This window comes from Camelus bactrianus, chromosome 3 (assembly GCF_048773025.1).
Source record: "Camelus bactrianus isolate YW-2024 breed Bactrian camel chromosome 3, ASM4877302v1, whole genome shotgun sequence".
Lineage (NCBI taxonomy): Eukaryota > Metazoa > Chordata > Mammalia > Artiodactyla > Camelidae > Camelus > Camelus bactrianus.
The window spans coordinates 108,704,126-108,729,450 of record NC_133541.1 but is presented as its reverse complement, the minus strand read 5'-3'; the positions used below and the strand labels follow the sequence as shown (position 1 = coordinate 108,729,450).

Below are 25,325 nucleotides of genomic sequence, written 5' to 3'. Positions count from 1 at the left end.
AAAAGCAAAAAAAAAAAAAAAAAAAAGGCACAGATCCCTAAGCCACAGGCCTACTGAATCAGAATCTCCAGGAATGTGCACTTTTAGTAGGCTTCCCAAGTGGCTGTCACAGCAGGTCAGGCTGTCAGTGGAAGTGAGGCAGTTCTGCAACCTGACAAGTACCAGCCTCTGAGCGGTGGGTGAGTCTTGCATGGCCCTGCCCAGGAGCCACATCACAGTGCATGTCCTACCCTTCTCTCTGCAGGTTGTACCAGTCGGTCAAGCTGATGTACTCCATCGGCATCTTCTTCACCTATGCCCTCCAGTTCCATGTCCCAGCTGAGATCATCATCCCTGTCGTCATCTCCCAGGTGTCAGAGAGCTGGGCACTGTTTGCAGAACTGTCTGTCCGCACAGCCTTGGTCTGTCTGACCTGTGAGTAGGATTAAAGGATTCTCTTTGCCCAAAGCTGTGGCTGGGAGCCACGTCGGCATCTACCCCTCTATCATTGGCTCTGCCACTAGCCAAGCAAGATATTTTAGCTCCTGAGCCTCCACTTTCCAACTGAAAAATGGGCATAACAGAACTGTCCCATAGTAAATGTTATGGTAATCTCTACTGTCTACACATAGAAAGTAAACATTGGTTGGTTTATGGGAGAAAGATGTATTATTTATTCAATCCTATGTGCCTCATGTATGCCAGGCATGGTACTGACTTTATCTAATACTCATGACAGCCTAGTTATGTAATATTCCCAACTGAGGGAACTGTGGAAATTAAGCAACATGCTCAAATCATATAGCTGCTAAGTGACAGAGCTGTGATTTGAATGCAGGTTGTGTAGCACCAAAGTCTATGTCTTCTGTTGTGCCATATTTCTTTCTATCATAAATTAAGGTCAAGTCCCTTCTCATAAAGTAGTGTTTAACTATAGGGGAAAACCCCAAGGGGCTGATTTGTTAAAGTCTTGGAGGTCATTTTCTCCTCCCTTCCTCCATCTCCCCCTTCCTTCCTTTCTTCCTTCTTTACCTCCTTCCTTCCTTCCTGCTTCCTTCCACTCATTCATTCATTCATTCATTTATTCATTCTATATCAGGTGCTGTTGTAGATGTTTGGAAAACATGGTGAGCAGGGCTGCAAAATTCTTTCTCTGAAACATTTCCAAAGAAAGATCAGAAAACCTGCCCCATGAAGAATGAGGGGAAGAACTAAGGAGTTCAGGGGAAGGAAAGGCTTGGGGAACTTCCATATCTGTTGTCAAACACCTGTGGGATTATTGTGCAAGAGAGAGAACAAATTTCACCTTAAAGTCTCCAGGAGTCAGTGTTTAAAGTTGAGGGAATCCAGTCTCAGTTCAGGGTCAGGAGAAAGTGTGTAATTCTTGGAGCAGTCCAGCAGAACAGCATATTATATTACCAGATACTACACTCCACACAACTGGAGTTCTTTAAGCAGAAACAGCACACCTGGTGACTTAAGGTGTTACAGAGAGTTCCCAGTCTGTAGCAAGGTCAGAAATCTGCAAGTATAGTGTTTTGAGATCGTTCTTAATAGGAAGTGTGTAAGTTGAAGAGAAACACTGTGTAGTTCAGGACACTTGGTATCAGGGAAAGAGCATCACTAGAGACAGCTGATTTTCAATGACATGTCCTGCTTCTGTCTGTGCTGAATAACCACTTCCTCTTCCTTTATTCATCTGTCACTTCCATTATCCTTCATTCATTCATCAGTCATTTGCTGAGCACCTCCTATGTGCCTTACATTTTACTAGGGATACAATAATGAATCATAAAGAAGACATGGCTCCTGCCCTCATGAGACTCACAGTTGAGTGGGAAATATACGCTAGGAGATAATTACAGAATATTGTGATGAATGGTAAGATAGTACATAATGATGTACCATATGATGGCTAAGATCGTAAGAAGAGGCTATCCTAACTGCACATGAGAAGGTCCTATAACTTAGCCTGGGCCAGGTCAGGGAGTCCTCTCCAGTGGAGTGATATTTCAATAAAGACCTAAAAGATAACTAGGAGGCAGATGGAGAATGGAGAATGTACCACATACGAGGAGCAGGCTCTGCACAAATCAGAGGCAAGTACTTACCTATGGCCTCTTTGGAGAACTGGAAACAGTGGGGAGTGATGAAACGTGGAGCTAGAGGATTTGGTTGTCAGGGCCTGAGTTCTAAGGGACCTTGTGTTAAGGAGATTGGGCAATGGGGAGCCACGGAAGGGCCTTGAGCAATGGGTTGGCATGACCAGCTCTGACCCTTCTAGAGCTCTCCTCCAGTCTACCTTGCATTGTAGCTTTCCTTGAACGTATCTCCTCTATGCCCTGTCTGCGTGAGCTCCTAAAAAACAGACACTGACTTCTCTCTGATCCTCCTCCTGGAAGCAATTAATTAAATATCTGATGAAAGAAAGCTGTGGATGAGGATCATCCATCAGAGACGTGATGGCTTCTCAACCATGAGAGTCTGTGAGTCTCTCTCGTTCTCTGATTGAAGGTGTGGGAGGAATTTCAGAAAAAGGTGATGTTTTCTTCAAGACCCAGCAAGCCAGTCTGAGTGCTTTCCAGAACAGGTTTTTCCTGATTTGTTCATAGGAAAACCATATGCTGTATAAAGTTAAATCACATAAATTGTATATTTATTCATTTAAGTATCAAATTTGGGATCCCCTGGAAAATCCATGATATATCTTCATTGTATGTATAAAAGATGGAAATTTAAGAGTGTTTATAGAAGAGATGGTAAGTGACAGCCTAATGCTGTCTTCATGTTTTAAGTACTCCATAATTACCAGAATCCTTCTAAGAGTGGGAAAACAAGTGGTTGAAATTCTGACAGCAACAGAACCGTCTCTCACTGTTTACCCATTCTTGCTTCCAGACAGTGACTATATTAGGTAGATTAGGACAAATTCATTGTAGACCCAGTGTCTAGGTAAGGGTCAAGCACTTATTGAGCACCTACTGTGTACCAAATTCTTTCACATACATGACAGGTAGCCTAGGAGGGTGAAAAGGTCCTTGGATTGGGCGTTTCAGTGGATTCTCATCTCAGCTCTGTTTGACCTTGGGCACATCCCATTCCTTCTAGAGCTCTGGATTTCCCCATGTCTATGATGAGAGGGTTATAATAGGTAGGTGGCAGAGGATCTTTTCCAATAAATATTATATGTGAAAAACCCAAGAGATAAAACATAAAAGGAGAGCATCTGTATTCACCGTTAAACAGAGGTGGGAGTCCAGAGCCACAGTGTCTGACCTGCTGCTCAAGTTCACAGTAGGCTCCTTTCCCACCTCTACAAGTGGTCTCTCCGGCATGAAACTATAAGGCTCCAAAGAAATGGCTTCTAGCTCCTTTCTGGGCTCTCTTCTTGCACGAACGTTCAATGATTCTAAATTTCTTCTCTCCTAAGGTGTTTCAGCCATCCTCATCCCCCGCCTGGACCTGGTCATCTCCCTGGTGGGCTCTGTGAGCAGCAGTGCCCTGGCCCTCATCATCCCACCCCTCCTGGAGCTCATCACCTTTTACCCAGAAGACATGAGCTGTGTCACCATTGCAAAGGACATCATGATCAGCATCCTGGGCCTTTTGGGGTGTGTATTTGGAACATACCAAGCCCTCTATGAGTTGATCCAACCCATCAACCATTCCATAGCCAACTCCACAGGGGTCTATTTTTATGCTAGTAGTTCTCCCTTACTCCCACCCCCAATGTGATTTCTATTGTGGATATTATATACATTCATCAAACCCCAACATCTCTATATTAATTGGCCTCTTTATCTTTCCAAGACAACTGTAGATGCCACAAGTCAGTACTGATACCTCTCAGGCTGTGCCTTTTTTAGGTTTTGGATTTCTTTGGAGGTCTTTTGCACCTTTGACCCAAAACCAAATTCAACCATTGACATTAATAGCCTTATTTAATGGGAGAAGGGATCCATTTGCTGTGATATCCCTGGAAACAGAAATCAAGCATAGATACAACACAGGAGCAATCATTTTCTCTCTTCTGAAGTAATTGCCCTTAAAGCATCAGATTTAGAAACGTGTATGTTGGGGGAAGAGGGGTTTCTATTTAGATGTTGTTCTAAGTGGAGGAGTCACAGAACAAAAATAGAATTTAGTGATTTTGTCCAGCCATTTGCTCTGCCATTGATTTTCTTTGGGATCTTGGGCAAGTTTCTCTGCTTCTCCATCTCACTTTCCCATACTGTGAAATGAAAGATTGGACTAATTGGTTGTCAAAGTCTTTTCCAACTCTGATATTCTGAAAGCCAAAAAAACAAAAAACAAAAACCAAGAAACAAAGAAATTTATCCTTTAACCACGTGTGTGAAAATCGAAGGGTTTTCCATCAGGTTGCCCTGTTGCCCTGGAGATATGGGCATACCAGGACTAGGTTAAGGGGTAAAAATATTTTTATTAGCACTCTTTCATTATGGTGATTTTCCTGCCTACATAATGTCCTCGTCTCTCTCTCTCCCCACTCCCCACCCCCACCTCCACTGCTTTCCTGCTGCCTCTCTCTCCCCTCCACCCTCCCTCAGCTTCTCAGACATCTAAAGGCCATTTAAAGCTGATTTAGGCTAAAGGGGTTAAGCAGTTTGTGTGAGGAAAGGATTTCATCATGTGCAAGGACCACTGACCTACTTTAGAAAATAATACTTAGTTTTATTAAGGGTTTGGAAAAACAGGCACACCTCTACTCTGCAGATGGCAGTATGCATTTTTTATGGCTTTTCTGAAGGACAGTTTTACAGTAAGTCTTAAAACGTGTAGCCCTCTGACCCACTAATTTCACTTCTGGGAGCTTATCCTAAGAATCTTATTTATGATAGTAAAGTTGGAAACAGATATCCAACATTAGGTTAAATTATGATTCATTCAGAATAGAATGCTATGACGCCCTCAAACACTGCAAAAATTCACCTATTGACATGCAAATGTATTTGTGATTTATCAGTGAGAAAAAGCTGGTTTAAAATATATGAAGCACAACTAGACAAAGACATTACAAGAAAGTAAAGCTACAGACCAAAATCCTTCATGATCATAGGTGTAAAAATTCTGAACAAAATTTTAGCACACCAAATTCAACAATATATTAAAAGGATAATACACATGACCAAGTGGGCTTTATCCCAGGAATACAGGTTTAATATTTGAAAATCAGTGTAATTCACCACATTAACAAACTGAAAAATAGAAAAATATATGATCATCTCAATATACATATAAAAACATTTGGCAAAATCTAATGTCTAATATAAAACTCTCAGCAATTAGGAATAGTAGGGAACTTTCACAACTGGTAAAGTACATCTGTGAAAAATCTATAGTTAACATCATAGTTGATGAGGAAAGACTGAATGCTTTCCCTATGAGATCAGGAACAAAATACAGATGTCCACTCTCACCACTTCTATTCAGTATTGTACCAGATGTTCAGGCAGTAAAATTAGGCAAGAAAAAGAAAGAAAAGGCATCCAGAATGGAAAGGAAGAAGTAAAATTGTCTTTATATGAAGATGATATGATCATCAGTGTAGAAGATCCAGTGGAATCTACAAAAAAGCTACTACTAATTAAGTTGACAAAGTTTCAGAATACAAGGTCATATACAAAATCCAACTGTGTTTCTCTGTACTAGCTGAGAACATTCAGAAACTGAGCTTACAATAACATCAGATATATGCAATAACTGGGGATAAATCTAATGAAAGATATGAAACATATGTAAACTGAAGACTATAATACATTGCTGAAAGAAATAAAGAACTAAATGAATGGAGAGATACACCTTGTTCATGGTTCAAAAGACACATGATTAAGATGTCAATTCTCATCAAATTCAGAAGTTTTTTTTTCTTCAGTATAAATTGACCATCTGATTCTAATATTCACATGAAAATGCAGAGGACCTAGAATTGTCGAAATATCTTTGGAAAAAAAGAAAAAAGTTGAAGGGCCAACACTATCTGATTTCAAGAATTATAACAAAGCCACCATAATCAAAACTGCATGGTGTTGCCAAAACAGACAAATACTTCAATGGACCAGAATAGAGAGTCCAGAAACAATTCTACACATACATGGACAACTGATTTTTGATAAAGGTTCATAGGCAAAGGCAAGGTAGTGGAGAAGGGATCACCTTTTCAAGGAAGTTGTGTTGCAAAAATTGGATATACATATGCCCCTCTCCCCCCCCAAAAATAGAGAACTTGCAGCCATACTTCACATCATATACAAAAAAAAACCTTAAAATGTATCTTAGACCTAAATGTAAAATCTAAAACTATAAAACTTTTAGAAGAAAACCTGGGAGAGAAGAAAGCTGTGCCCTTTGGGCTAGGCAAAGATTTCTTAGATACAACAGCAAAAGCACAACCCATAAAAGAACAAATTGCTAAAGTGGACTCCATCAAAATTAAAGCCTTTATTCTTCAAAGGGCACTGTTAAGAAGATGAGAGGAAAAGCCACAGTCTGAGAGAGAATCTTTGCTAAGTTTATGTCTAATGAAAGACTCATATCCAGAATACATAAAGAACTCTCAAAGCCCAACAATTAGAAAACAATTTTTTTAATGGGCAAAAGATTTGAACAGACTCTTCACCAAAGAAGGTATATGAATGGTAAATAAGCATATGAAAAGATATCCAACATCATTAGTAATGAGAGAAATCGAAATTATAAACTCAGGATGAGATTCTACTGTACACCTATTAGAATGACTTAAATTTTAAACACTGATGATACTGGTGTTGGCAAGGATGTGGAGAAACTGGAAATCCCATGTGCTGCTGTTGTGGGTGGAAATGGTGCAACCACTTTGATAGTTTGGTAGTTTCTTAAAAAATTCAATATGCACCTACCATATGATCCAACAATTCCATCTCAGGATATTTACCTAAAATAAAAGAAATTTTATGTCTATAAAAAGACTTCTACACACATTTCTGGTAACTTTATTTGTAATAGCAAAAAGTAGGAAACAACCCAAATGTCTCCCAAAAAGTGAATGGATAAACAGACTGTGGTATATCCAAGCAGTGGAATACTACTCAGCAATAAATAGGAACAAACTGTTGATGCACACAATAACATGGATGAATCTTAATTACATTGAGCGACAAAATCCAGATTTTAAAAAAAGCGAGTACAAATTGTATCATTTTATTCATATAAAAGTTTAGAAAATGCATCCTAACCTGTAGGGACAGTAAGCAAATATGGTTGCTTGAAGGTGAGAAGGAGGTATTACAGAGGGGCAAGAGGAAACTTTTGGAAACAGTGAATAATATATTCACTAGTTTGATTGTGAGGATTATTTCCCAGGTGTGTCGAAATTTATTAAATTGTGCACTTTAAATATGTGCAGTTTATTATATATCAATTATAATTCAATAGAGCTCTTAAAAATAGAATGTGAAGCATGATGCCACCTTGGTGCTTCAAAAAAATAGCAGTGGGGGAAGGGTATATCTCAGTGGTTAGAGCACATGCTTAGCATGCACGAGGTCCTGGATTCAATCCCCAGTACCTCCATTAATTAACTAACTAAATAAATAAACCTAATAACCTCCCCCCTCAAAAAAAACCCACAAACAAAATAAATAAAATATATTTTTTAAAAAGCAGCCATATGAATATAGTCAAAGAATTTTGAAAGATATGCACAACATAAAATGTTGGAATTTTCTCCAAGTGGGTTGAATTATGAGTGAGTGAAATGTTATGGAGTGTTTTTTTGTTTTGTTTTGTGTTGCTTTTTTTGGCTTACTCGTGTTGTTGCATTTTTAAAAATTGAACTACAGTCAGTTACAATGTGTCAATTTCTGATGTACAACATAATTTCCCAGTCATACATATATATGCATATATTCATTTCCATATTTTTTCATTAAAGGTTATTATAATATATTGAATATATTTTCCTGTGCTATACAGAAGTTTTTTAATCTATTTTTATATACAGTGGTTGTCATTTGCAAATTTCAAATTCCCAAATTTTACCCTTCCCACCTCCTTACCCTGGTAACCATAACATTGTTTACTGTGTCTGTAAGTCTGTTTCTGTTTTGTAGATGAGTTCATTAGTGTCCCCTTTTTTTCTTTTTTTTTATATTACACATATAAATCATATCATATGGTATTTTTCTTTCTCTTTCTGGCTTACTTCACTTAAAATGACAATGTCCAGGTCCATCTACGTTGCTGCAAATGGCATTATTTTATTCTTTTTTATCGCCAAGTAGTATTCCATTGTATAAATTTACCACAACTTCTTTATCCAGTCATCTATCAATGGACATTTAGGTTGTTTACATTTCTGGCTATTGTATATACTGCTGCAATGAACATTGGGGTGCAGGTATCTTTTCGAATTAAGAGTTCCATCCAGATATATGTCCAGGAGTAGGATTGCTAGATCATATGGTAAGTCTATTTTTAGTCTTTTGAGGAATCTCCATATTGTTTTCCAAAATGGCTGCACCGAATGACATTCCCACCAGCATTGTAGGAGGGTTCCCTTTTCTCCATACCCTCTCCAGCATTTATCATTTGTGTACTTTTAAAGATGGCTATTCTAATTGGTATGAGGTGATACCTTATTGTAGTTTTGATTTGCATTTATCTGATTAGTGATATTGAGTATTTTTTCATGTACCTATTGGCCATTTGTATCTCTTCATTGCTTGTTTAGGTCTTCTGCCCATTTTTGGATTGGGTTGTTTGTTTTTTTGTTATTAAGTTGTATGGGCTATTTATATATTCTGGAAATTAAGCCCTTGTCAGTCTCATCATTTACTAATATTTTCTCCCATTCTGTAGGTTGTCATTTTGTTTTGTTCATGGTTTCCTTTGCTGTGCAAAAGCTTGTAAGTTTAATTAGGCCCCATTTGTTAGTTTTTGCTTTTATTTCTATTGCCTGGGTAGACTGCCCTGGGAGAACATTCCCAAGATATATGTCAGAGAATGTTTTGCCTATGTTTTCTTCTAGTAGGTTTACAGTATCTTGTCTTATGTTTAAGTCTATAAGCCATTTTGAATTTATTTTTGTGTATGGAGTGAGGGAGTATTCTAACTTCATTGATTTACATGCTGCTATCCAGTTTCCCAAAACCACTTGCTGAAGAGACTGTCTTTTCTCCATTGTATATTCTTGCCTCCTTTGTCAAAGATTAATTGACCATAGGTCTGTGGATTTATTTCTGGGCTCTCTATTCTGTTCCATTGATCCATATATCTGTTTTCATACCAATACCATGCTGTTTTGATGACCGTAGCTCTGTAGTATTGTCTGAGTCTGGGAGGGTTATTCCTCCAGCTTCATTCTTTTTCTTCAGTATTGCTTTGGCAGTTTGGAGTCTTTTGTGATTACATATAAATTTTAAGATTATTTGTTCTAGTTCTGTGAAAAATGTCATGGGTAATTTGATAGGGATAGCATTAAATCTGTAGACTGCCTTGGGCGGTATGGCCATTTTAACAGTAGTGATTCTTCCAATTGAAGATCATGGGATATCTTTCCATTTCTTTAAGTCATCTTTCATTTCCTTAATCAGTATTTTATAGTTTTCCATGTATAAGTCTTTCATCTCCTTGGTCAGATTTATTCCTAAGTATTTTATTGTTTTGGATGTGATTTTAAAAGGGATTGTTTCTTTACTTTCTTTTTCTGATATTTCATTATTAGTGTGAAGAAATGAAACTGACTTCTATGTTAATCTTGTATAATGCTACCTTGCAGAATTCTTTTATCAACTCTAGTAGTTTTTGTGTGGAAATTTTAGGGTTTTCTGTATATAGTATCATGTTATCTGCATATAGTGGCAATTTTACCTCTTCTCTTCCAAATTGGATCCCTTTTTCTTGCCTGATTGCTGTGGCTAGGACTTCCAAAACTATGTTGAATAGAAGTGGTGAGAGTGGGCATTGTTGTCTTGTTCTAGATTTTAGTGGGAAAGTTTTCAGTTTCACCACTGAGTGTTAAGCTGGCTGTGGGTTTGTCATAAGGGGCTTTTATTCTGCTGAGATATGTTCCCTCTATACCCATTTTGGTAAGAGTTTTTATCATGAATGGATGTTGAATTTTATCAAATGCTTTTTCTGCATCTATTGAGATAATCATGTGATTTCTGTCCTTTCTTTTGTTGATGTGGTGTATCACATTGATTGATTTGTGTAGGTTGAACCATCCTGTATCCCTGGGATCAATCCAACTTGATCATGGTGTACGATCTTTGTCATGAGGTCTGTTTTTACTATGAGTGGTTGCCAGCGTCTGTGTGTTGGCTGTTATCCCTTTGATTGGGGGTGTAGCCAGTGTTGTGGTGATCGATTTCATTTTTTTTACTCTTAGACCCTGGATTCATTTGGAGTTTATTCTTGAATACGGTGTAAAAAGTATGGATCTACTTTCAGCGTTTTCCAAGTGGCTCTCCAGTTGGCTCAGCACCATTTATTTAAAAATCCACTTTGCCCTGTGATTTGAGATTTCTCACCCACCCCATCCCAAGACTTGGAGGAGCATCTGAGTCAAGAACAACTGAGCTACTGAGAGTCCATGCTGGGACAAGAGCTAAAATAAGACTGTGAGAATGATACCGAAAGATCCAGGAGGGGAAAAAAGGCTGGAGAGGTCACACTGCAAAGGGAAGGCTCAAAGGCCAACCAGGGAAGCTGGATGGTGATGGGACAGGATGAAGCAGAGGTAACAAGCAGCTCATGAGACAGAAACAGAAGTTAGTTCCTGAAATCTTCTCAGCTCCCCGTCGCGCTGCCACAACCTTCCAGACAGACACAGCCCACCTCAAAGGAGCTCCGGAAAATCCTGAGATGTGCTCAATGAGAAAATGTACAGCCATGACAGAGGAGGAATTCTCAGAAAGTTAAAAAGATTTATTATCATTCCAGGCTTCAATGAACCCACAACCCAGGGTTGATCATGAGTGAGAACAATGTCATGGTAGGACAGGACGGTGAACAAACCCAGGCAGCTGGCATAAGTCCACCTCTCTTCACTGGATCCCCGCTCCACACAGCAGCTGCTAGTGGTCCAACTCTTCAGCATCTACCCCACTCATCCTGGCAGTGCTCCAAGGGCAGGGAGGCAGCCTCATTTTCCCTGAGCTCACATCTCTGAGGCTGCATCTACCCCCACAACACTGGAGGAGGCTTCTAGGGTCAGACATGATGGATTTGGCCCATTGGAAGGAGAAACAGTGCCAGAGGAGTTGTCTCCAGGCAAAAAGGACAAGGCATACCTGTTCTTACATCCAGGGTCACAAATTGGCCACCCATGAGTCAGACTTCCCCACTGACAGGTCTGTTTGGTCCCTTCTGCCTGCTCAGTGTTTCAAAAAACAACTCATTGCCAGTATTTAAAAATTGATTTCATATAAAAGTCTGGACTTCTGGCTTCTCTCAGGAAAACAGAATTCAGAATATTTGGCAATGTTGGACCCACATTCTCATGTGGTACTTACTGGACATAGCTAGACAGCAGCTGCCCTACAGACTGGATGTGCACTTTCCAACTCACCCTAGTCCCACATCCCTGATTATAACCCCAGTGGGAGTGGGCAGCAGCTGCCTCAGATCAGTGCTATTATACAAAAGTAGAATGGAAGACGTGCCCAGAAGCAACATGTTCCTCCTGGTCATCACTCATTAATGTCTTGTGCTTAGCCCTGCAGGCACCTGAGTTTGCAGACCATCTTAAACACATAAAGCACTCTCAAATATCTCTCCCACCACATGGCCTGCCTCTCCAGGATACACTGTGCCTCACTGTTAACTGGGCAAGTCTAGAAAAGAACACTAAATTAATCACAGAACTTAATGGAAGAATAGACTGAGATCAACTACTTTAGGCCCTTCGTTGTAAGAGGGGTTGAAGTAACATGAAAACTGTTAATACTGTCATTCTGCTTTTAGGCTGGTCAGTGACATTAAAAAAGGCAATGAGAAAACCATAAAGGTACTTCAGGAAGATGAGACTGGGTCAGTCTGAACTTGGGGTCACAAAACATGTTAGTCCAATTCCTTGATGGTTTAGCAAACGAGTTAAGCTCTTAGAAAGCAATAGGGGGTGAGGAAGAAAATGCAGTGGCCAGCCCAGTAGATGGCCTGGGCTGTCAAAAAGCACTGGCTTATCCTCCCTTAGGTTAGGGCTGCTTGTCCACACCTAATAATTGTGTAAACGGCATAAAATGTGACTGTGACTTTCAGAGAGGGGAGCATCATCATTGAGGAAAGGGGCTTGAAAAAGGACAGAGAGTAGAATTTGGCCAGTGCCAGCATAAGACAGAGACATTCACCCCCTCTTCATTCCACCGTGGCAGGTTCCACCTTATCTGGCCTTTAGGGAGAAAGAGATCTTGACGCAGGCCAGATGGTTCCCGCCGCTGCTCAGTTTGCTCTTGATTCGGTAGTTCCCGGTGCTGAGCCAGGCAGGCAGCTGCAGGCTGGGGAGCTCGATGTTACTCCTGGGCATTATGTAGACGCCCTGCAGGAAAGGCAGTGCACCACAGGTCATTGGGAGCCTATGGACAGTACACTCTCCTGGAGTGACCTCTAGGGTGGCAGCCAGGAACTACCCCTCTTCCCACTCTCCTAAGAGCATGGAATGTGACGACAGTAAAAGGGCACTGGAGGTCAAATCCAGCTTCATGTCTCCCATTCCACAGATGCATGAACCAAGGCCTCCAAAAGATAAAGTGATTCAGGATAGTCCTATCAGTTAACATCCATAGATATGCAGATTTGCAGGAGAAAGTGTCTCCACACCACATGCCTCTACCCCAGCCACAGTAATGCTCTCCTCTCCCTATACTTACTGCTTTTAAGGGACAGTGGCAGGGAAGCCCATAGGTGTGCAGAGGTTCTGGGCAGTGACTCCCAGGGGGAATTAAGTCATCAAGTGTATCACAGATGTTCTCATAGATGCAGCTACCAGTTTGTTCCACACATGGTATTTTAATCCAGATGCCAGCCACTTCCTTCTCCACAGTTAATTCCACCTGGTGAGAGAGTTGGAGAAAAAGTGTAAAATTCCAAGGCAAACATAGCAGCTCCTCTGCCTTCTTTAAAGGCCAGCATCTTATTTTAATCACAGAATTTTTAACTGGATGGGATCTTGGAGATATCCCATTTCTGATCCAAAAATAACAATATAGTGGCACCTGCCCCAATACTATCCTTTCTTGTGCCCATGGCAGACATTAATAATCAAATGTGACTTTTTCTCTCCCTTTCTTGTGCCCATGGCAGACATTAATAATCAAATGTTACTTTTTCTAAGAACCACGGTCTTAGAATTCTTTCAGTGGTCACTGCCCATTGATGGAAGTTGAAATGCACTTGTCATCTAATTGTTTAACTGGCATCTAATGCACTGCTCATTGGCTAACTGTGGCACTGCTTCTAAACTTTCCTTCTGAGCCCAATCTTGGCTTCAGAACCTTCTCCTAACAGAACTTCAGGAAGCTACCATCAGCTGATTGGAGTTGGTTACCAAGATGAAACCTATGTGCTATTCTTGGATCCTGTTTTCTCTGTACCGCCATGGAAGACAGAACTTAAAACAGTAGGAATTTATAGGGAGATTATTTTGGGGACTGGTATTAGGAAGATCTTCATAATCACACTGAGGTTACAGCAGACAGAACTACCCAAGAAGAGGTGGGCTCCCTGGACCCACCCAGCTGGAAAAGCTACAAAAGGACCCCTGCAGCCAGAGAGAAGCTGAATGAGAAGATCTATGAGTGCTTCGCACCTCCATGCTGCCACAGTCCTGCTCTGTTCTGGAGGTTAGGGCTGAGCCAGCTGTGCCTGGCATGTGCAAAGCATTCACTAAGTATTAGCTGCCTAAGAGCCAAATGACTTGTCCCTTAGGACCATGTTTGTATGCCCCCACCCCAAAGATATTGGGGAAAATTGTAAGGAAAGGGCAGGAGGAGTTTAATCTCATTCCCTGTGGGTGTTCTGGCTAGAAACCACTCTCGGCTGTGACATTCCAGCATTCTTTGAATCCCAGCCTCCAGGCTCACTTGATTCAGGGCTTCTGTTTCTAAGAGGTAAATCCTGGATGGGCACTTACTCCCCCAGACCCTGCTGGGCTCAGGCTGGCTCCCCAGGCTGACAACTCAGTCTTCCACCTGCCCCAGGTGTCAGGACCCAGGCCCAGGAGGAAGGGTCAGCCACACCCTATATCCTGAGTGGACAGACTCAAATTTGTCTCATCCCACTCTGCTGACATAATGTTTCTGCCACCCGTATTCCCCCTCCCAGCCCTCCTCTCTCCTCTCCTGCCGAGCCTGCTCCAACCCCTTTACCAAGGAAGAGCAGAGGGCCTGGGTGGAATGCTACTTCAGCTACTTCCTAGTACGGTGCCCTTGGGGAATTTCTTCTTATCTCCATTCCCAAATAAAATGGGATATTTTAAAGTGTCTGCCTCTTTACAAGGTCCCATTGAGTGAGACAATGCTGGTAAAACACTCTGCATAGTGCCTGAAATCCAAAAATTACCTCCTACTGGACTACCTCTCCCTTAGCCAATACCCATCCTTGTTTTGCCAATATTCCAATGAAAGTTAGGCCAGTTATGTCTTGAACAAGAACACCAGTCCTGCCTGGGCTCCTCCCACCAGACTGGAAGCCTCTGAGGCTGCATCCACCAGAAGGAGCCATGCCTCCCCCAACCAGGATAAGCACGGCACAGACGTACTCAGTGGGGCTCAACAAACTTAAGGCAACAGCCATGCTTACCATTTGGGAACTACCAACCATGGCTCATTTTCCAGTCCTCATTCTCAGTCTGCTTGCTCATATGGCTCAGAAGAGCAAGCAACACTGAGTAATGAGGGACCACCAACCCCTCTCATCCAAGACTTCCTTGGCACCTCCACAGCTCTACCTAAATAAACTAGTGTCATGGGACCAGCTTTGACAAGACAGAGGCACCGATGTATAATGGAATCAGGATGCCCACACCTGCCAGAGCCCTTGGGCAAGTCCCCTTCCCTTCTCAAGCCTCTGTTCCTCCATCTTGGCCATGGAGTATTTGTATCTCATGATCTTGAAGAGATACACAGACCTACCAGTTCTGACATCCTAACGGTCAAAATTTCTTACAGATTAAAAACAATGTCTCCTTCTCTTGGCCTCTAGCTCCAGGCTAGGCACACAAGGCTCTAGATAAAGACCCACTGATAGCCACTGACTTGAAGGGGAGCCATTTGATGAGACTGGGGAGGGCTCAGGCAGAGGCGTTGCAGGTACAGTGGAAAAAAAGTTAAACCATCAGGTCTGAAAGCCACAAGTCTAAAAGCCTGAAATAAGTGTGCATGCCAAATGCAGCAGTGATTTACAATTCCTGAGGGTGGCGAAACCAAGGTCTCAGAGGGTGGAACTTGAGAGCTCAAAGAAAGGAGTTCTAAATTATGCCAAAGCCTGTGGAACACATCAAAAGAAGAAAAGGGAGTTCCTGGACAGACTCCATCCTTGCCCATGGCTCACAGAATCTAGGGCATCTAACTTCAAAAAATTTCAACTGGGGTTAAGGCCACCCAGGTCCCAGATGGGGTTTTTGATTAAAGAAATGTCACTTCAGCAAGATCAAGTGGCTCTCCTGCCACTAACAAGCTGCGTGGCTGGGACCAGTCACTCCTCTCTGGGCCCCAGTAACAAGGGTAGTAGCCATTGACGTCAAGAGCCCTCCAGGCTTATGCAGTGCTTGAGTCTAGGCGGCTCTCCTGGGGGGTCTTTGCTGGCAAGGAGAAAGTCCTGGGGTACTCCCCTGCAAAAACTCCAACCACTAATTCCACCACCTTGCCAGAAAGAGCTCGGGGACAGGAAATACGGGATAAAGACACCAGCCTAGGATGCTGACCTGGGGTAAGTTACACCTTTCTCTGAACCTCAGGGTCCCTTATCTGTAAAATGAGGCTAATCATCTTTTTCTCCTGTGAGTGGTGAGAGGCCTTCCTTTAATAGCTAGTATGCATATTCCTTGAAAAGATAAAGAAACTACATCAAAAACATACACAAAAGAGAAATGTAGGAGGAAGGGGCAGTGGGAATCTGAATTCAAGTTTTACAAAGCTCAATGGCCCAAGTTTATGACAAGTAATAAAGTACAGACTTATGATGGCTCAACTTGCAATTTTTTGATTGTACGATGGTGAAAAGCAATATACACTCAGTAGAAACTGTACTTCCAATTTTGAATTTTGGTCTAGGGCTGGCGATACACACTACTATCCCCTCTAGTGGGATTATACTCTCCCAAGCCTGCCACATGATCACGATGGTAAACAGCTGATGCACTTAAAACCGTTCTGTTTTTCACTTTTAGTATAGTATTCCATAAATTACATAAGATATTCAACTCTTTATCATAAAATAGGCTTTGTGTTGGACGATCTTGCCCAACCATAGGGAAACTTAAGTGTTCTGAGCATGGCTAATTATGCTGTTCAGTATGTTAGGTGTATTAAATACATTTTATACTTGCAATATTTTCAACTTATGACAGGTTTATTGGGATGTAACACCTTTGTAAGTTGAAGAAGATCTGTAATAGAAAAGGGAGTAGGAGGTGGGGGAGAACCATCTTAACAAACTGCAAAGAAACCAGGAAAAGCAGGCTGGGGGAGAAAGAGTTTCCCAGCTTTCTCCTTCCAAGTCAGCTGCACTGCATCAGCTTCTTGGAAATGCTCGCAGTTTGCATGGCAACAGGGGGAGATATGCATGGTGGCCAGCCCACCAAGGAGCCCTATAATCCAGACTCAGCAGAGGGAACATGGAAATGTGTGACCTGGTAGAAGATCACTTGAAGAATAGCTAAAGAAAATGCAGTGGCCTCGCCTGGAGAAGACCTGGAAAGAAGTGCGAGGGAACATAGAGCCTGAGAACCATCTGCATATACAGGACTCTGGGTCAAAGGGGCCACAGGAAGAGACTGATACTAAATGAAATTCTAACAAATCTAACACATACTGAGCAGGTCTTGTGGGCCAGGCCATGTGCAAAGCACTCTCCATGTAATCAACTCAGTAATCGCTCAAAGAAACCTATGAGGCAGGGGCTATGTTTAACCAAGTCAAAATGTAGTTTCAGGGACACTGATTCCAAATCAGAAAACTTTCAAAGAGTTAAAAGAAACTGGTGGCAGAAAAGATCTTCAGGACAGGCTGAAGGCATAAGAATATGGTATAAAGGTGGCAATTCAAACCAGTGAGGAAAGGACTACAATGTATGGAGTTGCAATGGATACGTAGAAAGCCTCTATTGTTCTGTACGGAAACATGCAAGTATCCACCCCCAGCAGACATGAATGAACTGGTTATCCTCAAAGAAAATACAAAGGCAAATAAACTTAGGCAAGGACATTTAACCTCATTAGGGATGACATAAAAGACTGGAAAAGATTTTTAGAAAATGGTCACTATCAACAAATGCGTGGAAATAGGCAAAAATCTCTTGTTGCTGGTTAGAGGATAAACAGGTTCAGACATTGGGAGGCACATTGGCAATATGTATCAAAAGACCTAAAAAGTCTAAGTCTAGATAATCAGAAAAGTATAAAAAGATGCATGACAAGGTTACTTTCTGCAGAGGTGTTTATATATAGCCAAAAAAACAAATAAATAACTACCCTGGAACAAACTAAATGTCTGACAACAGATTTCTTAAGTAGATTATGCCATCTACAACAGAATATTTCTGCCATTAAAAATGATTAGATAGATCTACTCAAATGCCATAAAAAGAGGTGAAACATAGTATGATACCCCAAAAAAGCGAGTTTAATCATGTCACATTAATCCCATTACTATCAATGTAGAAAGAATTCTGACAGGATATATATAGCTAATAATGATTATCTTGTGAGGAGTTAGACTGCAAGAGGGCATTTACGGGGAGCACTGCGTATTTATATAAATATATATATATAAGTCCATTCAAAATTAATATGTATGCTATACGCCATGGTATGGAAGAAAGTTCCAAGGACTAACCTACAAAGTGTTAAAAGTGTTTATCCCTTATCCACAAGGTAGTGAGATTTCAGGTGATTTCTTTTATTTTCCCCCCTTTTTGACTGTTTGTGTTTTGTAAAGTGACTACATATTACTTGCTAATTGATGAGTCTGTTTCATAATTAACAACACCACTAAAACCAAACTGCCCAGCCCGAGCTGGCTATCAGACAGTCTACAAATCTACACTTCCTTTGCTGCTCTGGGATTCCAGGATTCCAAAATTACTCATAGTTCCTGAGTATACATTCCTCAGGACCCTGCCTTCTGACCAATGGCACCTTCCCTCCAGCACCTCCCCATCCCCGACCCCTCTCCCAGCCCCCAGGCTTACCTTCTGAGGACTACTGAGGCGGATAATGGTCTTGACATCAACACTGACAGTCACGGTCCCAGGAATTTTAATAGGGTCAGGTTCCAGAATCAGGTTATTTAACACTACGGGGTCCTTCTCACCACAGTTTTCCCAGGAAAAGCCACCAAGCTGGGAGAGCCAAAGACAATAAGGCAGTAAGAAAAGAGAAAATAAAAATTGACAAAAGGAACTCTCACAGGTCAGAAGAATCAACAGAACAAGTTACTGCCAATGTGCGCTTGGGTGAGGTACCTGCCCTCTCTGAGCTGCATCTGCAACTTCACATCTATAAACCTGTGATGACACTGGTCCTACCCATGTCATTAGCAGGACTAAACTAAAAGACGCAAAAGACACAATCTCCCAAAAGTGTGCTGTGAACTACAGAGCACAATATAACTGACCTTCAACCTCAAAACAGGAGAGTAACCACATCTGCCTTTGGTAGATATCTTCTCTGATCCCCCACCTCTCTGCTCCCCACTCCTCTCAAGCCAGTCTTGGCATCTCCTTAGAAGAAAATTCCTAGAGGATTCACCTTTGCAGCCCATGCCCAGGACCCTATTGGTGTCACACCCCAGACCCAATACAGGGCCAGGAACAATAGGAAACACAGAGCACACCGGGAAACCTAGCAGCATCCAACACCCTACCCTCAGAGGAGTGCATTAGCCCAGGGAGGGACTAGAACACACACGAAAGTTCCCAGGGGGCCGCTTGTTGATGAACAATCCCCGGTGAACAAACTTCCCCAGTCCTAACCAGGGCTATCTTACTCCCATCCCATTGCTCACACCTTCCACCACCAACCCCTCACCCTGAGTCACCCCCTCTCCTCTGCTGAGCCATATCTCCTCCTCTTCCTCTGAACCCCCAAGAAGTCCCCTGATTCCACCATCGTGTCTAACTACACATGACCACTGACTCCCCTCTCCCCCAGAACCCTGATCTTTAACACTTCCTACACCGTGCAGACTCTGCCCATCTACTCACACCTTTCCCAAGCCCCTGAAGGCCATCTTCAAGAGACTTTCAGCATTCCCACCATGCACATTCCATCTTAGAAGGAAAACCTGATGGTCCTACATCCCCACGCTGACTCACCTCACCAACACACTCACAGTTAGGTGGGTCAAAACAGAATACCTAACCCCAGCTAGGCTGACAGATTCTCTCTGCCTCCAATTTGGGAATTGAGATGGAGGCAAAATCACTCAGAGGACTTTGGGCTTTGTCATGGGGTCACAGCTTTAAGATTGGGCCAGAACATCTAGACCCATGACCAAGCCAAAAGGACAAAAACAAAGGATTCTGCTGGTCTATGGAAAACAGAATGGATGGAGTCACCCTTCCCCCCTCTACTGGACCCCTCATCTAAATAGGCAGTTCAGGATAGCAGCCAAGGGCATGTTTTTTGGGGTGAGATATGGCGTAAATCAAGGCTTAAGTTGGCAGACGTGGGTTGAAATCATTGCTCAGCCATGCAAGTGCATATCCTGTGATTCTAAAACCAGTTTCCCCTTTGGAATTGCAATTTCCACACCTTTTAAGTGGAGTCATTTATACTTTCCTCTCAGGCCTTACAAGGGTAAGAACACGTACATAAAGCTTATAACACAATGCCAGGCACAAAGCATGAGCTGGCTCCCTAAATGACAGCCATTAGACATCCTAGTCTCCACTTCCTGCCATTAGCTCCATGAGATTCCTTGTATACCTGGAATAAACTTCCCTTTACTTGAGCTTCTTGGAATGAGTTCTGTCCCTTGGAATGAAACATCATGCCGTGACTAAAAAGCAGGACAGGGTCTGATTCATCCCTGCGATCCCCAAGGCCCCTTAGGCAGGATAGGTACCAACAAGTGTCTCCTTCAACATGCATTCCACAGATATTTATGGAGCAATGATCAAGGCCCAGGGCTAAGTGCTGTTAATAGAGGTAAACAATTAGAAATGTGCCTGCCTTGCCGTGAAGTGCTTACAGTCTAATGTAAATAAATATTTATGATGATCTCAGGGTGCCATAAAAGAAACTAATAGAGGGGCATGTTGAGAGTAACAAAGGACTCACTAAAATAGAGAGATGAGGAAATGATACTTAAGCTGGACTCATGCAAGACGAGGAGTCAGCGATGCAGTACAAAGAGAAAGAAGGTTCAAGCAGAAGGAACATGGGCAAAGGCCCTATGGTGGAAAGACGCTCAGATGCTCTGGACTCTACAAAGAAGGCCAGTGGACTACATGTAATGAATGAGGCACCCAGATGAGCTTAGAGGGGTGGCAGGACCTCACAAATCATAGTAGGAGGCTGGATTTCCTGTAAGTGCAATGGGACTCCATTGCAGGAGAGTGCCATGCTCTGGTTTATGGTTGAAAACGGATGGCAGAGGGTCAAATCTGGAAGTACAGAGACCAGTCAGGATTCTACTATCAAATGAAAGAGTGCCTGGGATTAAGAGCTGGGCTGGAGGGTGGGAAGGAGGACTAGCCATTTTCTGGAGCTGCTTTCACAGATTCCAAGGCAGCCTGATTCACACTGAGGACTGATTCCAGGCTGGAGGCAGTGTCCATTGTGCCCTGCTCCCACCTTCCCCCAGGCCCTGGTTTTCCCTGAGGCTTCCCAATGCCTGACTACAGGCTTCTGTGGCAATGGATTCTGCAGCTGAGTCCAGCCTCATCCAGAAAAAGGAAGTATGAAGGATTAGCAATGCCCCCTAAGGGCAGGCCTGCCACCAGATTGTTTGTCATCCCAGCCTAGGCCAACATGTGGGAAGAGGCAGCGTATGGCAGAGGGGGAAGGCACAGCTGTGGAGGCAGAAATATGGGTCCAGACCAGAGACCTGGATTAAAGTCATACCTCAGTCACTCTCACTAACTGAGACCATGGATCAGTTAACCTCTCTTGAGGCTCAATTTCCTCATCTATTCAATGGTCATAATTAAATTTTCTCACAGGGCTACTATAAGAGTGAGAAGCTTGTACACAGAAAGTATAGGTCATAACTCCTCAAGACTGTCAAGGCCATGAAAACACAAGATGTTAACATTAGGGGAAACCAAGTGAGGAGTATGTGGGAACTCTGTACTATCTCTGCAACTTGGCTGTAAATCTGAAATTATTCACCTAAAAAATTTATTAGGGAAGAAAAAGCACAGAGCTCAAGACATAGCACAAAGTATGTGCACAAGAAATGACAGTCATTAAACAGTATCACAGTCTATTAAGCACCTACTGTAGCCTGGCCTGGGGTTCTTCTCTGCTGTTATCATGATATCTAAAGCTCACCACAGCCCAGGTCACAAGACTGGTTAATGCTAGAAGAAGAAATGGAACTCGGGTTCCCGAAGCACAAAGACTGTCACCCTACAGCCTTCATCTGGCCCAGAGTCTCAGGGTTAGGGCTCTGAACCACATGAGCCCAAAGACCCAGATGAGAGCAGACAAGGATGGAAAATGCCACTTGCTGTGTAATCTTGGAGGAGTCCCCTATCCACTAGGGGCCTGGGTAAGGTGAGTGAATCCCCCGATGTTTCATGGCCCCTCCAAAACTGCCAACTTAAGACCCTCTGGTCTGGGATGGCATCCCAAGACAATATAGGAGAACAGGGATGTAGGGCAAGCTCGAGGTTTAGCCAGACCACCTCATAACGGTAAGCACTGGAGCCAAGAGAAACATTCTCAACCTACGCTCAGGGACAAACTGAATCCTCTGGGCAAATAAGGCCAAGAGGTCCTTACTCCTCCATTCAATAGGCAAAATAGATGCCTTGCCCCTGGGGCAGGGTGAGGCTGAGCCCACTTTTACATTGCTTTATAAATTTAAGATTTAAGAGGTTTTCCATCCATGGAAGCATTTCCCTTCACCCACAGCCATCAGACAAAGTCAGGTTGGTGGCATCCAGCCCATTTTACAGATGAGTAGACCAAGGCTCAAGAAGCCCAAAAGCCATGTCCATGGATTAAAGACAAAGGGATCAGAAGATGAGCCTCCCAGTCCTATTCCACTTTCCCCTACACCCCCCTGCTCTTTGCTCTGTAATATTTCTAAGGAGGTTGGAGGTAGTGGATCTAGGCTGGGCCTCTCTCTCTTTGTGGCCAGAGATATTAAGTGACTTGTCTCCAGCTATGCAGCAAAGAGAATGGAACTAGGCTTTTCTGTGTCTTAGAATGACAGAACTCTGCTTTCTTGAGGGTCTGGGGCAAAGGGTGACTGAGAAGAGATGGTGAAGCTGGGAGGTTAGAGCCTCTCTATGGCTCACATCCAGGAGCAGGGCTGGATCTTTGTCACCTGAAGAACAAGTCTGGACCTTCTGGCCTGAAGAGCCTCTCAAATCCACCCTTCCACCTGGACAAGCACCGCCTCAGAGCAGTACAGAAGGGGAGGTGATGGCTGTCAGGCTTTTGCATGGGGGAAAAATTGGGGCAAGTAAACGGGGCTGAGTCTCTGGCTTGGGAGCAGATCTTTAGTCTTGCAGTTCTGCAAAATTTCACTCAGACGTTTGGAAAGAGGACAGGAGAGTACAGACGGGAGTGAGATTAACCCTTCCAAAATAATCTGGAGCAGAGCAAGGCCTTATAGCCCACCCTCTGTACAGATAGAAACCCAACCGAAACTCGTAGAGAGAAAAGGACCCACTCAGAGTCTAACAGTGAGTGGCTTTGCAAGGCTCTGCTGCAGAGAATTCTAGAGACCGGAGTAGCCACCCCCATATCCCAACCCCACCCGCACACCCCAACCTGGGTTGGGATCCTGGAAGCAGCTTCCTAAAGGACAGGGCGCTCACCAGTGGCGGGCGGTTTGCAGTAGCCGCTGGGCCGGCAAGGAGCAAGCCCAGGGAGATCAGGAACGCAGCCTGCAGCAGAGGGATCATTGCAACGGGTGGGTCCGCGCTGGGTTAACCACTAGATTTGCGGCAGCGACGACTCCTTTAAATACCTGCCTGCACTGGTTATGCAAAGCTGTGCATCTTTATGCAAAGCCGACCGTCGCCACTTCCCTGTTCGCCCCGCCCCCTCCGGATCTGAGCTTTCAAGGCCTGGAATTGGACAGATCTCTCCCGACTCCGCCCCACAGAGGTTGCTCCTTTAGCCCCTCTCTCCGAGCGTGGGCGTCAGGCCCAGTCTTTGGGACGAAGGCGGAGTCTAAGGAGAAAAGGGGCGGGTCCGAGTACGGGATGAGACGTGGCGGAGCGGAGCTCGTGCGAGGGGGGGGGGTCAAAGCGCGAGGGCGGGGCGGGGCCTAGCTCAGGGCGGGGCTAGAGCGCGAGGAAGGGGAGGGGCTGTGGTTTTTGAACTCCGGCTGTAAGTCGCTGCGGGAAGGACCATTATGTTTTCGCACCCAAGTCCTTCTTGACAAAAAGTGTCACGCTCCATGTCAATATTACGCTCCTCCATAGCCGAGTTATGAATCACTGTGTTTTTTTAATAATTATTATAATCATGAAAAGTAACATTTAGTAAGTGCTTTAATGCGTGCCTAGTACTGTTAAGCACTTACGAGGGAATCCGTTTTTTTGCCCTCTTTTACCACTGAGGAAACATACACGATAAGGCCTTGCCAAGGTCACACAGCTAGGAAGTGATAGAGCGAGGATTCTGCTCACATATACCCCATCGGACAAGATTTCGTTAAGCTACTACACTTTGAGCTGAGGTTTGCTTTTTATAAAAGCAATAGAGATATTATTTCTGCTAAATTACCTCTAGACTGTAAACCCCACAAGCGGTAGGACCATGACTTTAGGTCACTAGTAATGTGTACCCAGTGTCTCACACCTAATAGGTGATCAATGTTTGTTGAATAAATGAAAGCATGTGTAGAATTTAAAACTTAATCATCTTTTTTGAAAGAAATGTTTTATTTTGAAGTTAATTTTAGATTACAGAAAAGTTGCAAAAATAGCACAGAATTCCTTCTCAGTCTCCCCCATGTTAACATTAATATATAAGGGTATTTTTCTTTTAAAAAAAAGATATATGGATATTTTTTATAAACAAGGAGAAACTGGCATTGATATATTACTATTAACCAAGCTCCAGACTTTACCTGATCTTTTATTTGCACACCTTCCTCCCATACTGATCACCCCCTCTCTCATCTAGTGCAGCCTCTTCATTATACACAAGTGCAGTTTCAGGCCTTGCAAGGCAAAGGACTCGTCCAGTGTCACACAACAGAAGCAAAACTAGAACTCACTTCTCCCAAGGCTGACCCCGCAGAGGTATGAGAGGTATCCTTTTGGCTGTGTTCTTTGGTCAGCGTGTCAGTGGGGAAACTGGATGCTGACACCCGTGTGCTCCGGAGCCTCACTGGAAAATAGGAAGGGGGCTGCACAGCTCCCTTCTAGCATCGTTCCTGCTTCATCTTTGCACCTGCCAAGGCCTCTCTACCCTATTACCCACATGTATGCTCAGGCCCATAAGATGGCAGCTCTCTTGCTCTCCATACATCCCCTGCCGAAACTGGCCCTGCCTCACCCGGCCCTGCCTCACCCCTACCTTACACTCATGATTGCCTCCCCTACAAGCTGAAAGTTTAATGAGAAACTACCTGCATGCCTGGCCCCCAGCTATGGATTTTTATAGCCCTCAGACGAGAATGGCTCCATTATGTTTGTTCATCAACAGGAAACTGCCCCCTCGTGAGGGTTACTAACCCAAAGATCTAGGGGTGGGGGATGCATTCCAGCTGTGTCCCTGGCAACCAAGGAGCCCTTGTGGCATCACGGCCCTGTAACTAATAACCTCCTCCTCCCCTGTGTGGCAGAGATGGCAGCACAGTCCGGTCTGCCTCCATCAGTCTACATGGCAGGGAGTCAGGAGTCCCTTCAGGACTTTTGCCTCTGACTTTTCAGATTTCCTGTTCAGTTGTTGAGGTCTCTGTCACTGACTCCTTCTGGGTTCTCTTCAGTCTTACAGC

The 25,325-nt window shown here is 43.3% G+C and overlaps 2 protein-coding genes across 3 annotated transcripts in view; one reads left to right on the top strand and one right to left on the bottom strand.

Moving 5' to 3' along the window:
- Positions 1–10,505, top strand: part of LOC105080938 (proton-coupled amino acid transporter 3) — a 30,651-nt gene extending 20,146 nt beyond the window's left edge. Inside the window, exons 8-10 of one of the 2 annotated variants that reach the window (XM_074360952.1) lie at positions 245–414; positions 3,410–3,590; positions 10,367–10,505. In XM_074360952.1, coding sequence (XP_074217053.1) covers positions 245–414; positions 3,410–3,590; positions 10,367–10,493 — 478 coding nt within the window. In that variant the 3' untranslated portion in view covers positions 10,494–10,505. Of the gene's footprint in view, positions 1–244; positions 415–3,409; positions 4,137–10,366 lie in introns of those variants that run through there. The other variant, XM_045506711.2, reaches the window with a different exon arrangement.
- Positions 10,506–12,221: 1,716 nt separating this feature from the next.
- GM2A (ganglioside GM2 activator) lies at positions 12,222–23,493 on the bottom strand. The gene is made up of 4 exons (XM_074360954.1): positions 23,191–23,493; positions 18,385–18,534; positions 12,846–13,028; positions 12,222–12,514 (listed from the first exon to the last, which is right to left on the bottom strand). Exons 1-4 carry the CDS (start codon positions 23,275–23,277, stop codon positions 12,359–12,361), a joined length of 576 nt encoding a protein of 191 aa, XP_074217055.1. The 5' UTR covers positions 23,278–23,493; the 3' UTR covers positions 12,222–12,358.
- Positions 23,494–25,325: the final 1,832 nt, after the last annotated feature.

Bases quoted from the DNA above. Each gene is read 5' to 3' on its own strand.
- GM2A (XM_074360954.1), bottom strand. From the start codon at position 23,277: ATGATCCCTCTGCTGCAGGCTGCGTTCCTGATCTCCCTGGGCTTGCTC. The intron at 18,535-23,190 runs GTGAGCGCCCTG...TGGCTCTCCCAG, and splicing joins CTGCAAACCGCCCGCCACTG to CTTGGTGGCTTTTCCTGGGA. The intron at 12,515-12,845 runs GTAAGTATAGGG...CCTTTCCTGCAG, and splicing joins GCCACTGTCCCTTAAAAGCA to GGCGTCTACATAATGCCCAG.